General features: G+C 36.5%; 1 protein-coding gene across 5 annotated transcripts in view; it reads right to left on the bottom strand.

The window, feature by feature from the left end:
* Nucleotides 1-16,343, bottom strand: part of sned1 (sushi, nidogen and EGF-like domains 1) — a 65,131-nt gene that overhangs the window by 27,954 nt on the left and 20,834 nt on the right. For all 5 annotated transcript variants that reach the window (XR_011015987.2, XR_012407974.1, XR_012407973.1 and 2 more), the window contains exons 15-21: nt 15,174-15,317; nt 12,727-12,900; nt 9,734-9,847; nt 9,250-9,363; nt 4,368-4,481; nt 3,532-3,648; nt 937-1,212 (exon numbers count right to left, since the gene is read on the bottom strand). Coding sequence is in view for 2 of the 5 variants with exons in the window: in XM_017356625.4 (XP_017212114.2) it covers nt 937-1,212; nt 3,532-3,648; nt 4,368-4,481; nt 9,250-9,363; nt 9,734-9,847; nt 12,727-12,900; nt 15,174-15,317 (1,053 nt within the window). In the remaining 3 variants the exon portion in view is untranslated. The remainder of the gene's footprint in view (nt 1-936; nt 1,213-3,531; nt 3,649-4,367; nt 4,482-9,249; nt 9,364-9,733; nt 9,848-12,726; nt 12,901-15,173; nt 15,318-16,343) is intronic.

Raw genomic sequence — 16,343 nt, 5'->3', positions numbered from 1 at the left:
AAAATGTTTATTAAATGCTGCCTTCTTCCATTTTTCAGCCAGTTTCTCACCTTTACGAGCAAAACTTTTTGGAAGTCTATAAAAGCTGTTCATTGTTTCTTAATTTGGCTGATTTAAACAATTATAAACAACATAAACAGGAACATTTTGATGTTCTGATAACGATTCCTATGTTGAAGAATCACTTCCTGCCCTTCATCTGAATTTTGAGCATCATCAATGACGTCATGTGAAAACATCTTATGTAGAGTGCCAGAAAATGTATCTGAAAATCCCCTAGATATGTAGTTTTGATATTAGATGAAATGTTACATCACAGTTCAGACCACAGTCATTACTGTAGCAATGTAAAAAAAGATTGCAGAATATGACACCACGTGGTTGAACTAGGTATTGCACTCCCAGTTCAAAACACTTTTTTCACTCAGCCCCTCCTATGATGACTCTATATGCAAGTGCAGACTGATGACGCCAACAATAGCATGCCTGACTAAATAAAGCCAAAATCGTGTTTTAGCTAAAAGCAGCAACATGCGATAGAAGGAATAGTTTCCATGTTAAAAGGAGTTTTTGTCCTAATAAACACCTGAAATTTCTATTTTAGAGACGGCTTCTATTTCTCGCAGCTGAACAACAGGATAAACTGTGACAATGATCCCCTCAGGTACACCTCCACAGTCCTGTAACTTGCGGAACTGTGAAACAGAACTGTGATTATTATTATTATTATTACTATTATTATTATTATTATTATTATTATTATTAAATTAATCTACATTTTCATATATTTTATTATCTGTGTACAACTGAAAGAAAAAATTTAGGCTACATTTGTGTTAGTTCACTATTAGAACTATAATTAAACATTAAACGAAAATCAAATATTGAAACAGGATGACACACACAATTTGCAGAAGAAAAATTGATAGCTCTTACTAGTCCGGATAAGAGCGAAAGCTGGCTGGCTTTTGTCAATGCTGTTGACGGAGTAGGTCGAGATGTTGTAAAGCTGTCCGGGGTTCAGACCCTGCAACACATAGGTGGAATGCTTTTTCTCCAGGAAGTCTGTCTTTCTTGGTACACGGCCAACAGGAGCAAAGGCCACAGCAAAGCCACTGATCAAATTCTGAGTGACATCTGACTGATCCCAGCGTAGCTCCACTTCATTTTCTTCTACCCGCAACACATTTAGGCCAGATGGAGGCAACAGATCTGAGAACAGTTAAAGTATTTCAAATGATGGATGCCATCTAAACTGCTGCATCTCAAAACAGTACTCCTATACTGCACTTTTGATATTTTGTCCCTCACTGGACAAACTCAATTCAAATCTTGCAGTTTCTGCTAATGAATCAGATGTGTTGAATGAGGATGACATCCAAAATATGCAGTGATTGGGGCCTACAGAACAGGTTAAAAAAATTACTTATTAAAGATACAGTTGAAGTCAGAATTATTATCCGCTCTTTTATTTTCTTTTTTATTTTCTTTTTTAAATATTTTCCAAATGATGTTTAACAGAGCAAGGAAATTTTCACAGTATGTCTGATAATAGTTTATCTTTTAGTGAAAGTCTTATTTGTTTTTATTTCAGCTAGAATAAAAGCAGTTTTATTTTATTTTTTTACTATTTTAAGGTCAAAATTATTAGCCCCTTTAAGCTATTTTTTTTCGATAGTCTACAGAACAAACCATCATTATACAATAACCTGCCTAATTTCTCTAACCTGCCTAGTTAACCTAATTAACCTAATTAAGTGTTCAAATGTCACTTTAAGCTGTATAGAAGTGTCTTGAAAAATATTTAGTAAAATATTATTTACTGTCATCATGGCAAAGATAAACTAAATTAGTTTTTAGAAATGAGTTATTTAAACTATTAAGTTAAGAAATGTGTTGAAAAAAATCTCTCCATTAAACAGAAATTGGGGGGAAAATTAAACAGGGGGGCTAATAATTTTGACTTCAACTATTATTAATGATTGCATAATGATTACAATAAGCTATAGCAGCTAAAATAATTAATTGTGAGCCTTAGACAAGATTTACACAACACAGTTTTTTTTATGAAAAATCTTTTATGCATTTTGACAGTTCATATATAAAAATACAAACCTTTCAAAACATTTGGTTTTAGAGTACATGTTTGTTTTTTTATGAAAATGGTATATCACTTCATATAAACTATAAAATGTGATTTTTTTTGTGGATTACATGTTTAGTGTTAGTATGTGCAAGTTCTTGACAGATGATTTGTGTTGCTTTAAAAAGTGACATTGACTACATTTACATTGACATCAGCAATCAAATTATTTGGCTTAATCTGAACAATACAATAATCTTATGAAGGTGTTTACATGAGTAACTTTTTGAATGTTCCTTTCATGATCCTGTTTTACATGTTATAGCACATAGATCGATTGACGTCATTACGTCACCACACTGTCCACATTTCATCTGGAGTTTCATGTTACTTCGGCTGTTTCAGTTTTAATTTGTCAACTTTAACTGCAGCTTTGCATTTTTACTTTTATTCAGGAACATTTTATGCATGCCCCCTGTGACAAATGAGATATTGGATGTGAGTATGAACTGCTGGAAGAGTTTAATGAGAATTTAATGGAGATTTTAAGAATTTAATTAAGAATTAATTAAGAATTTAATTAAGAATTTAATGAAATTTGATACCACACACCGTATGGAAAAAAAAAACCTCTGCATTTCGCGATGCAGGTGTCTGTGGTCCTTCACTGATGCAGAGGATAGTGTCAAACTGCTGTGTGTGTATGGAATATCTTGTCCCCAAATGCGGCGAAAATCCTACACAATGGTAGTTTAATGTGTGTATATCTCTGTACTGCACTTTAATAATGCAAACTAAAATCGGCCTACTCCACATGTCTTAATCTGATTTCTGTTTAGTTTAATTACACAACCTTAATCAGATTAAATTAATCAAAAATCTCTGTTTACATGGTAGACTCTTAATCAGAGTATTGTCTTAATTGTATTAAAATCGGATTATTGGTGTCCATGTAAACATACTCATTGTCAAGTGACTGGGCTGACATGCATAAAATATAAAGTGACTTGCATCTCTTGTTATTCTGAAACTTATTTCAGGGTTCATTAATATTTTGCTGATTCATTTGATATTATGGACTCTCAGTTTCTGTAAGTTATTATTATGATTTTTTAAACCAGAAGACCTACTGCCTACATGGGTTCATTCAGTACAGTAGAATTTTAGACAGAGGGGAGCCTGTGAATAAAAAAATAGTTGACAACTTTTGCTCTTTACTATGATAAGAAATTCTCATACCAAAGAAAAGTATGCATTTTAAGCGAAGTAATTCCCATATTTCTACTTAATTAATTACTTCCCTGGAAGCAATTTACCAAATCACATTGCCAATACAAACATACAAACTCTGTTCTATCTTAATATCTGGTTTCTTTCTAAATAGCCTCCACTTAAATGAAATGAATGAATATGGGTTGATTTTGAATAATGAAAGATCAGGAGCTGACCTCTCTCACAGTCTCTCCCTGTGTGGCCCACCCTGCAGGCACAGCTGTAGTTCTCCCTCCTATCACTCCGACAGACACCTCGGTTCCCACATGGCTGCAGTACACAGGGGTTCTCCACTAGACGGCAACAGAGGACCAACCGAGACCTTATATTAAAGCACAATGTCTGACAAATGTGCAGAACTAAGTGAATTACTTTTGGACTTAGTCAGCTTTTACCAATTTATTGAGAAAAGTAATCTTTCAAGCTTTAGGAATACAAAACAACCCTGCCAATATATATATATATATATATATATATATATATATATATATATATATATATATATATATATATATATATATATATATATATATATATATATATATGTATGTATGTATRTATATATATATATATATATATATATATATATATATATATATATATATATATATATATATATATATATATATATATATRTRTATATATATATATATATATATATATATATATATATATATATATGTATATATATATATATATATATATATGTATATATATATATATATATATATATATATATATATATATATATATATATATATATATATATATATATATATATATATATGTATATATATATATATATATATATATATATATATATATATATATATATATATGTATATATATAAATTACATTAACCATTACATTAAATATTGTGTAGCATTTATGTATTCATTATTAACTATATTTTAACCAAAATGTTAATCATATCCTTATATGAAGTCTAAATATGCATTTTCAAACTTGTAATTTATTGTTTTCAGGAAGAAAATATTATAGTTAACATACATGTCTGGCAGCGGTCTCCAATGTAACCCTCTTTACACACACACAGGTGGTTCCTCCTGTAGCCTCGACATATACCTCCATTTAAGCAGGGATTTGGCTCACATCCATCCTGTTCTAAAAAAAATAAAAGAAAACATCTGTATAATAAGATGGGAAATCCTTCAATCGAATAGTGTAAATGGTGAAAAATAAGATCAGAATTGAGTCAGAATCAATCGAAAAGCAAATCTGATTCAAAGTCAGATCTGACAGTGAAAGTCAAAGTGATCTGAGTCAAAATGCCAATGCAAATGTTAGTAAAAGCTAGAAATGGAATAATAAATCAACAAAACAGATTTGCTTATGATATATTTTTTAGGGTACACATGTGATCTAAAGCACAATCTTGTGTTTTCCCCTTTAAAGCCCATAGTACTCTTTAGCTTTTAAACACTCACTAGAGTATGTGCATGTGAAACATTTAGAAGAGTCATCGCAACTAAACATATGCCGTGGGCCCTATCATACATCTGGCTCAATAAGGTGCTAGACGTGTTTGGCGTGATTTGTTGCTTTTTTAAGACCAGCGCAACCCTAATTTTCATATTTTGCGTCACATTGTTTAAATAGCAAATTAATTTGCGCCACTTTGTGGACTCATGGGTGTGCCGGTCTAAAAAGGAGATGTCTTAAGGTGCATTGTCCTTGCGTTGCTATTTGAGGAATTGAAATAGAATGCGCCATTGACCAAGTTAAACCTGGTCCAAAGTCCAGTGCAGAGCACTTTAGTTATGTGCCTATGCAGGTTAAAACACTTAATACACACAGGATGTACATCAATACACAAATATCTCTACAAATGAAATTAAATAAAGGAATAAAATGTAAAAAAAATAATTATTTACTACATAGATATAAAAAACACAACTGTCATGCCTTCTCCATGTCGGGGGACTTTTTTCAATTTATTCATGACAATTTGCATTTTTATCATATTGTTATTATTATTAGCAGTGTTATTTAATATATGCATCTTTATATTTCTTTTAATAAAAACAAGTTTAGATTTGTCCACTATTGGGGTTTCAGGCCAACTGAGAAAAAAGCAAACTCGCCAACGTGCAGAGGATCTCTTTTCTCGGGTTGGAGCTGGACCCTGTCACCATGACTGCGGCCCTCTTTGGAGAGCACGCTCAGCTAATGCTGAACTGTCTGAGACAGTTCGATAGGAAAATAGTTGTCCCCTGAAATCTTTTCAAAGGTTCCTGGGGCATATGCCATCCACAGCCGCTGTAAAGCTGCTTGGATTACTCCATATGAGACCACTTCAGCACTGGTTTCACGATCGAGTCCCCAGACGCGCATGGCATGTGGGCACACACCGGGTGACTCTCACTGTGCTGTGCCCCCTTAGCCCTTGGAATGACCCCTCATTCTTACAGGCCGGAGTGCCTCTAGGACAGGCATCCAGACATATTGTCGTTTTGACAGATGTTTCCAGCGCAGGGGTCCTGTGTTGTGGGCATGCAGCTGCGGGCCTTTGGAAAGGAACCCAGTTGCATTGGCAAATCAATCGCCGAGAGCTGTTGGCAGTGTTTCTCGCTTTCCGCCGTTTTTCACTGGTGCTGGAGTGACAGCAAGTGCTGGTCAGGACAGACAGCATGACGGCGGTGGCATATATCAACCTTTGGGAGGTATCCGCTCTCGCCGCATGTCTCAGCTTGCCCGTTGTCTGCTCCTCTGGAGTCATATGCGGCTGAAATCGTTGCGCACCATTCATATTCCGGGCGAGCTCAACCGTGTAGCCGATGCCCTCTAACAGCAGCCTTTATGTCCAGGAGAGTGGAGACTCTACCCTGAGTCTGTCCAGTTGATATGGGCGCGATTCGGAGAAGCCCAAATTGATCTGTTTTCTTCCCCTAAGAACGCTCATTGACAATGGTTTTTCCCTGACCGAGGGCTCCCTCGGCATGGATGCACTGGCCCACAGCTGGCCTCGAGCCATGTGCAAATATGCGTTTTCTCCAGTGTGCCTGCTCTCGCAGTTACTGTGCAAGGTCAGGGAGGATGAGGAGCAGGTCTTGCTAGTTGTGCCTCTCTGGCCCAACCAGACCTGGATTTCAGAACTCTCCCTCCTCGCAACACCCCCTCCCCCTGGCAGATGCCTTTGAGAGAGGACCTTCTCTCTCAGGGACAGGGCAATAAGTCGAGGAGCAGATCCTGTCTCAAAGGGATCTGCTCTCTCAGGGACAGGGCATCACCTGGCACCCTCGTCCAGATCTTTGAAACCTCCAAGTGTGGTCCTTAGATGCGAAGAATACTTAAGTAACCTACCGATGGCGGTGGCTAATACCATCACTCAGGCTAGTGCCCCCTCTACAAGGCGCGCCTACACCCTGAAGTGGAGTCTATTCACTGAGTGGTGCGCTTCTCGCAGAGAAGACCCCAGAACTTGACAGATAAGTGTTGTGCTTTCTTTCGTTCAGGATAAGCTGGAGAGCAAGCTGTTGCCCTCCACACTGAAAGTTTACGTGGCGGCCATCTCCGCTCACCATGATGCGGTGGCTGGCAGCACTGTGGGAAGGCATTACCTCATCATCCGGTTCCTCAGAGATGCTAGGTGATTATTTCTCAGCGGAGAAGTCAGGCGCTGGCACATTATGTTGTTATTATGCCCGCTGGTCAGCCCAAGTGTTGGGTATAGGTGCCCGCTATGTGCAATCGGTAACACTTTAGAATAACTATCCGTTATAACTAGTTAATAGACCATTAATAAACTGGTAGTTAACAAGTTATAAATGACTTGTTAAATTAAAGTTAAAGGTTTGTTAATTATTTATAACTGTGCCTTATAGATTGCTAATAGATAACTTACAAGCTGTTAGTTAACAAGTTGTAAAAGACTTCTTAACTGTATTTTAATGATTTATAACTATACCTAATACATTAGTAATAGATCATGAACAAGCGGTTAGTAAATAACTTAATAAAGACTTGTTAAGTAGCAGTTAATAGTGTATATATGTTATTGGGATGTTATTCTAAAGTTGTGGCTAGTTTTCATTTATTAACTGTTAGTAAATGAGGAATAGTTGCAACTTTAGAATAACGTCCCAATACCATGCTTAAGCTAATAACTAACGCTTAACTAATATATTTACTCACACTTTACAGATCAGTTGTTCATCGTTTGTTAACCATCTACTAATACCAGTGAAACTTTGTAGAACAGCAAATGGATGGAACAAGTTCAAGCTACAGAAATTTGATGTGATAATTAAAATATAAAATGTTTGTATCTTAACCTTGTTCCACTTATAGGCTTTTCTGTGTGCTGTGTTTTACCAAAGAAACTCCACAGATGAAATGTTGAACATTGTGTTTAATGTATAGAAACACACATAATGAACCATCACATGGCAGTACAGGAGTATACAAGAATACAAACCCATGAAGTGCTAAACATGAAAACAAAATAAATAAATAATTTTCTTAAAGTTCTACAAAGTTTCACTGGTGTTATTATATGGTGAACAACTGATCTGTAAAGTGTGAGTAAATATATTAGTTAAGCGTTTGTTATTATCTTACGTATGTTATGGGGACGTTATTCTAAAGTTGCAACTATTTCTCATTTACTAACAGTAATTAAATTAAAAACGGCTGCAACTTTAGAATAACGTCCCAATAACATATATACACTATTAACTGATACTTAACAAGTCTTATTAAGTTATTTACTAAGCGCTTGTTCATGATCTATTACTAATTTATTAGGTATAGTTATAAATCATTAAAATACAGTTAAGAAGTCATTTACGACTTGTTAACTAACAGCTTGTAAGTTATCTATTAGCCATCTATAAGGCACAGTTATAAATAGTTAACAAACCTTTAACTTTTATTTAATAAGTCATTTATAACTTGTTAACTACCAGTTTATTAATGGTCTACTAATTAGTTATAACGGATAGTTATTCTAAAGTGTTACCGTGCAATCCCTGCTGGCGATCCCATATGTTTATTCTGCCACGATGCAGTCACCCTTCTCAGGCGGACCCGTGTCTTCCCTCACCACTAACCATCTTATTCTCATATATGTACTCCCCCTTTTCAGGACTAGGTATGTGCCTTTTGCCACTAGGTCTCTTCACTTGGGCAGCAGGTGGCTTTTGCAGCGTCCTCTCTATTGGTACTGCACACTTTTCCAATGTACTGTCACATTTAATTCCTAAAAATTACCTAGATGCATTGCGACTCGCAAAAAACTATCTAAATCCGTAAAGCTTCTGTTGAAGTGGGATAAGTAAGGGCCAGGGAACACGATGGAAGGCCGCGCCTCTGGTGATGTAGGTCTGGTGATCTGCTTGCCATAACCTCTCATTGGTGGCAAGGTAAGGTTCAATCCTTGTGGCGTTTTCCATACATTTCCCCACAAATGATATGCCACACATTTTGAATCATCCAACAAACATCCAACAGCTCAGAAATCTTTTACAACTCACATGGAGCTCGTTGGAATGTTTTTTTTTTTCTTTTTTTGAGAATGTAAGTTTTACCACAACATTGACTCAGCAGAAATGGTACATTGCAAATGGATGTGTATTTACATTACAATCAGTTGAAACCCAAGAGCTACACTCAGCTGAACAGCATTTAGTCATTTAAGTGACTTTTAAACTGGCTACTCCAGTGATTTAGTTCAATTTAAAAGGTTGTCCAATATATGATAACAACTCTATTAGGGTTTATTTAAACTTGTATTTATTTAAAATCACGTTATGCATAGATCTGTTTTAATTTTGACACATATTACCCCATGTAAATCAGTGACAGAAAAGGCAAATTAAGCCCACAAGTTAAAGACATAATTCCAAAACAATTAAGACATTTCTGATTTTACCCATCTCACAGTCTTGTCCAGCATAGCCCTCTTGGCAGTGGCAAAAGTAAGAGCCAGGCTGATCCTCACATGTACTTCCATGTTTACATGGCTCAGAAAGGCACTCATCCATATCTGTGAAAACATAGATACAGTATATAAACTCAAGCCAGTTTTGTAAACCAAAATCTATAGTATCTAATTGTCAGTATAACAAAAGATAATGAGGTTGGTAACCTATAGCACATGTAGGAATAATCAAGTGTCCTGTATGTATTTTATGTAAACAAAGGTCACACACCCTGTTAGGATCTATAAGTACAATTAAAGTATGAATGTTGACCTGTGCTAGGCAACACATACCTACATTAAAATATTTGTGTGACCACTGTGGATATGAGACTGACAGCTTGATCAGTGCAGAATGTGCTTTCACATAAGTCAGTTATATGCTGTTGGCACTTATTATCAAAAGATTGCTGAATTAATAAGTATGTGCAAGTACCTGTCTGACAGCGCTGACCGGTGAAACCCTCTTCACATTCACAAAGGTAAGAGGCCACACGATCACGACAAGTTCCTCCATTCATGCATGGCTGAGACAAACACTCGTTGATCTCTGATGAAAAAGAGATGATGCGAGTCATTAACATACAAATCACATCTTTGAAGAGATCAATAATGGTAAATTTGTAGTTTTGTTGCTTTTTGGCCCAATTGGTAAAGCCCAATAGAGACTAAGATAAAATCCCATTCAGATTTGTTTTCCACTTTCCAATGCTTTCAATGATCTCATTATAAAAACAAATGAATAATTACATACTGTATATAAATTAATTGAATAGTATTTTTAAAAAATAGTTTTTCTTTTTAAATAGTGTTTGTTTCTTTTCCATGTATACTCACAGAAATACAGGAACAAAAAGCTCTCATGGGGTAATACCCTGTCAAAATTTTACCTAAAATGATGATACTGCATAAATATCAGCCACGTATGATTATTCCTGGAAATGTAAAGAAAATTGCAAAGCAGGTAATGGTTATGATTATAAGATTAATGGTTAGATACAGATAAGAGGTTTGCACTAACTAGGCTATATGTTGCGTGTTGTTTTTGAACCCAAATAAGGACTAAATGTATGCTGTGTGTAGTTTGTATGTAATTGGTAACATCAGAGACTGTAAGGGTCTGTATGTGTTTATATATGTTGCATTTATTTATTTATTTTATATAGTTGCAGTAGGCTATTTCGCATCATTGATCTGTAGTTATAATCAAATCATGTTCATAGAAAGGTTAGTAATGAACCTTTATACACAAGTATTTATGTGAATTAAGCATCTGTTTTGTGAGAAGTGCTTCTCATACGATATGTGAACAACCCCTACAACTTTGACATTTCCTAGAGCGAGAATGACGTTGACTGAAACTTTCTGTTGTTCCATTGGTACCCTTTTGGCAGTGGAAACTTAAGCCTGATAAAGGTTTTAAAGGGAATTTTCACCCTATAAACTTCCATTCATATGCAAGAGAATGCCGCAGACCGGAAATGACAAGTTTGCGACAAGAATATGCATTCGCTGTGTTCGAAAGTTCAAATTTGGTAAACTTTGATCTGCGAAACCACATTACGTGATTGCGTGAGACCTACAGAGGCTCAAAACTGGACCCCTCTATACAGAAATTTAAAATATGGAGCAATCGCTTGCTTTTATCAAGTCTAATCATTTTGTGTTATCCCACCCCTGCTCGCTGCAGAGCCAATTGAGCAGAGCTGAGCTCCAGCGAGGGGGAGCATGAGCTCTCGCTCTGCCTCCTGTAAACTGTTTTAATGCGTACACTAACCCCACCCCTAACCCTACCCCCAGTGACATCACTCATAGAAGAAGTTCAAAAAAGGTGGAGCTCAAGCTCAAGCTCCCCCTTGCTGGAGCTCAGCTCGCCCAAATGGCTCTGCAGCGAGCACCACTTGGCTTTTTTGCAGTGCCGAATTCTACAGTGAACTCTAGCCAAACACAAACTCTAGTGACCGCAACTTTCCATAGATAATCTTAATGCAATGATTATGATGGGATTTTGGCGATATTGTGATAAAAAGTTTCCTTATGTAAATGTGTTAATCATTCAATCGAAATAATGTGATTAAGCTCATAATGGCAGTAAGCATAATTGTATTAACATTTACTACACATTAACATTTATTGCCCTTTAGACCAAAGTGTGCATGTGCGTGTTATGGTGAAAATACCGTGTGCAGCTTGTGAAATGCTTCCTTAATGCAAGGAATACAATCATACAAAACTGTTTTAATTAGATGTAAATTAATAAAAAATGTGGGGTAACACTTTACAATAAGGTTCATTAGTTAATGCATTTACTAACATGAACTAATCATGAACAACACATGTACAGCATTTATTAATCATAATTGAACATTTACTAATGCATTATTAACATCCAAGTCCATGCTTGTTAACATTAGTTAATGCACCATGAGTTAACATGAACTAACAATGAACCACTGTATTTTCATTAGTTAACGTTAACTAATATGAACAAATACAGTAGTAAATGCATTGTTCATTGTTTGTTCATGTTAGTAAATGCATTAATTATTAACATTAACTAATGAACCTTATTGTAAAGTGTGACCAAATGGGGTCAGTAAGACAATGACTCTTTGTAAATCTATCATTTGTGTTGTAAAGTGAGGTATTTGAATAATGGGTGTAAGACACATAATGACCAAAATTTTTAGGGATTAATATGAATAATAGAAATTGCATGTAAACAAGATTAAATACTTTAAAAAAAAATTAACATATCGTGAATAAGCCTGATTTTCTGAAATAACTGCATTATTTGTGCCTATGTAAACATCGTCAATTATCGTCATACCTAAAGGATTCATATCGGTACCTTAAAAGTAAATTTTTATTACCTGAAGGGTACTGGCCCAGTGACAGCGTTTCTATCATTATTTCTAAAAGTTCTCATGATGAAATGAAATAGCCATTTAAAACATTCTTTCTGAAAATACAAGAATAAAACAAAAGGGGGATAACAAACTCTTCACCATCCTCACTGCAGCAAGAAAGCTGACCAAGGCATTTGGATCCCTCCTTGTCTTACTGTGTACATGGCCTGTTTATTTGATGCAATACAGATGATGTAGTAGCTCACGTTGCCAGAGCAGCATCATGCTTTATGTCCCAAGAAGAAACCGCAGAATTTTGTGTTTAAGAGCTCTGTACTGTGTACTAAGGCCTGACTACTTTATGTTAGCACCCTGACACACTACACAAACTTTATGTTGGTTTCAAACTACAATTTGTTTTAGAGTGTTTTTACTCGTTTGACATTTAGTAAGCTCATCAGCTCTTCTTCCCAGCATTCCAAACCAGCCAACCATTTTGGAATGTTGGTTTCAGGGTGGAAAGGTCTTAGGCAAACTTTGAACAACAAGGGTTTTGAATATACAGTAAGTCTACACTAACCTTCACAGACTGGAGGCTGGCTCCAGGACCCCTGGCTGCTGCAGATGATCTGGGTGGCCCTAGTGAGGGGAGTGTAGCCTGGGTGGCATGAATACAGAGCCATGGAGCCTGGAGTAGTGGAGGAATACTGTACCTCTGCATGCTTGGCTTTCACAGGGGGGCCACAGTCTAGACCTGCACCATACAAAGAGGACAAAAATGATGTACATGAATAAGATTTGAAAAATTTCTTAAACCTTAACTATATAATAATACTAGCAATGCTAAATACATGCAAATACAGCTTTTGAAGTGAATCAGGGTTAAGCAAGTCTACTATTTATGAAAGAAAACAATAAATATGACAAATAATAATATTTATTATAATTTTTATAAAGATTAAATTAGTATTAGATTTATTCGAATAAATACTAGATTGTTTAAACTATTTACCATTTAAAAATAGATTAGAACTTAGCCAATCTCTGAGAAAAAAAAATGTACTTAAGATAAAAATTGAATGGCCTGTTTTTATTAAGTGGTAGAGTACGGTTTGATTTGGTATGCTTTTGTGGCCGTTTCCACTGTCAAAAGGTATGCCGCAGACTAAACGTAAACCGTACCATACCATTTTTTGGGTACCCTTTGCAAAGGTTACCCAGCATGCCAAAAGGGTACCAAAAAGCAGAGCTGGATGCACAACTGGACACTATTGGTTTACAGAGATACGTCACTTGGTCCTGAAACAAGCCAGAATGAAAATAAACCGCCATTTTTAAAAACAAACTCGAGACATTATACCGTTTTAATATATACATATAATAACAAGCCATGGTCAACCCGAACTTAAACCAGCCTAGTCGTCATCTTGATGAGCAGCCACAAAGCCAAGAAAAACAAAATCTGCCTTGTCCTGTTGTTGCTTTATGAGCCCATATAAAAGCGCAAGTGGTCTCTAAAAAGCTCGCTGTGCATCTATATTTGAAATAATGAACTTCTTGAGCTGATAATAATAACGTGCGTGTGATTATTGAAGTGCTTCTGACATCCGATCCTTTCAGAAACTGACAAACGCGAAAGTGAAGCACATTAAAACAAAGGAGAAGCCGGAAAACAAAGGAGCAAATGATTCTGTCAGCAACCTAAAACATGAACAAACTGCCATGTTTAACTATTATCATCACCTATTGGACTATTATGAACTTGGAATTACGAAATTAATTTCTAATAAGACGTTGAATGTGATGGTTAAGATTAAAGATACAGATAAAAAGTTTGCACTGACTGGGCTATTTTTCGTGTTGTATTTGTATCCAAATAGAATTTAAGATTAGATTAAATTCAACTTTATTGTCATTACACATGTAGAAGTACAAGGCAACGAAATGCAGTTATGTATGCTGTGTGTAGTTTTTCTGTAATTGGTAACATATCGGAGGCTGTAAGGGTGTGAATGTGTTCATATATGTTGCATTTATTTATTTATTTTATATAATCGCATATGTTATTTCTAGGCTATTTTCGTCATTGATCTGCATTTATAATCCAATAAAGTTCATAGAAAGGTTAGTAATGAACATTTGTACACAAGTATTTATGTGTATAAAGCATTCGTTTTGTAAGAAGTGCTTCTCATATGATATGTGAACGACCCATACAGCTTTACTTTGACATATTTCCTCGAGCGAGAATGACGTCGACTGAAACATTCTGTCGTACACTATGCCTACTGTTTGTACCCTTTTGGCAGTGGAAACGCAAGCCTGATAAAAGGGACCCATACCGTTCTGTGCCACTCAGTGGAAATGGGCCATTATATAAACTAAATATGTTAATATAACTTATACAGCAAATGCAGTGAGGTCTAAGCTGAGATGGATTGGAAACATTATAACAGAATACACTGTGAGCAGAGGCAGCAACAGATATTTGTTGCTTTCTAAAGTTATTGCTTTTCCCGAAAGCATAAAGAACCAACCTGTCTCACTTTACCTAATACACATGGCAACATTTACAGCCACGAGCAGATCCATAAATAGAGAGAAGCTGTAAAAACATCCTTTTTGTGAAATGTTTTAGGAGACAAGGGGATGGTATTTCATCCTATCACGGAACAGCAGGACACAAATTTAACCGCACTTTGTGGAAAACCTTGTAGAATCAACAGTAACACGGAGGCCTGTACAGCAGAGTTATAACCCAGGTTCAGACAGAGTATCAGATGCACTGAGGGCTTAATCCAGCTCCATCTCTGGGGAGGTGACACACAACCCAGCTTTACTGCAGGAACTGGCACCTGCTGCTTCGTTCTGGCATCATCTGAATGAAGATTCTCCTCCTAACACGCATATCGGTTACACCTAAATGAATGAAAAGTAACTACCACAAAGAGCTGTGTGAGCTCCTGATTCCTGACTTCTTGGCAGACAGCTCAGTGTACTTCTGAAGTAAAAACAGAGTTTGATTACCCTCCAAAGCTGGATTAGAGCCTCTGTTGATCTCGCAGTGTCTTCCCATGAAGGACGGGGAGCACTCGCATTTGTATTTACCGATGTAGTGGAAACATGTTCCCCCATTTCGACAGGGACTGGAAGCACATGGATCTGGCTTTCCTAAACATAAAGCATCAGATGGTTGAGGAAATTTGCAATGAATTATGCTTACAGTAGTTATGCATACAGTAAATGTGCATTTTCAAATGTATTTGTGAAGCATGCATGGCCATGTGTGCATCTAAATGAGGTCAACATGTGTGAGAAATCATCGATCATTACAGTAGCACTGAGAAAGAGAAACAGCTTTTCATGCATGTGCCAGGGCAAGTTGTTTTTCCTACATTCAAGGAATCCAAGTGTTGAACAAACTCCAGCAAATTGGATCATTACACAAGGCCAAACAGTTGCACAACTCTAATGTGGGACAAAGTTGGGATAATGAAAATCCGGAGATGAAAAGCATCTTGGCTTTGAAGATCTTTTTTTTGTGCAGTTTTACAGCACTCTGTGTGTGCGGAAATGCCATTTTCCAAACATGAAGAAAAGCAGATTACACACTTATTCCATTTGACCAGAAAAGAGGAAAGAAAGGGTGAATGAGAATAGAAACCACCCATGGGTTCTAACTGCGTGCCTGAATTTTGCGTACTCCCACACATAAGAAGTCCCTTTCGTGGCAAACCTTTCAAACAAAAGGCTGATGGAAACACAATGTCATGATCTCAACAGTAGAGGGTGCATTTTCAGGCTGGTCAAATAATAGGTAAAAAATTTCGGTGGAGGAATTATTCATTTATTCATTTTCTTGTCGGCTTAGACCCTTTATTAATCTGGGGTCACCACAGAGGAATGAACCGCCAACTTATCCAGCAAGTTTTAACGCAGCAGATGCCCTTCCAACCGCAACCCATCTCTGGGAAACATCCACACACACATTCACACTCATACACTATGAACAATTTAGCCTACCCAATTCACCTGTACCGCATGTCTTTGGAATGTGGGGGAAACCGGAGCACCCGGAGGAAACCCACGCGAAGGCAGGGAGAACATGCAAACTCCACACAGAAACGCCAACTGAGCCGAGGTTCGAACCAGCGACCCAGCGACCTTCTTGCTGTGAGGCGACAGCACTACCTACTG

Source organism: Danio rerio, chromosome 6, assembly GCF_049306965.1.
Source record: "Danio rerio strain Tuebingen ecotype United States chromosome 6, GRCz12tu, whole genome shotgun sequence".
NCBI lineage: Eukaryota > Metazoa > Chordata > Actinopteri > Cypriniformes > Danionidae > Danio > Danio rerio.
The sequence above is the reverse complement of the archived record's forward strand: the minus strand, read 5'-3'. Positions and strand labels throughout refer to the sequence as shown.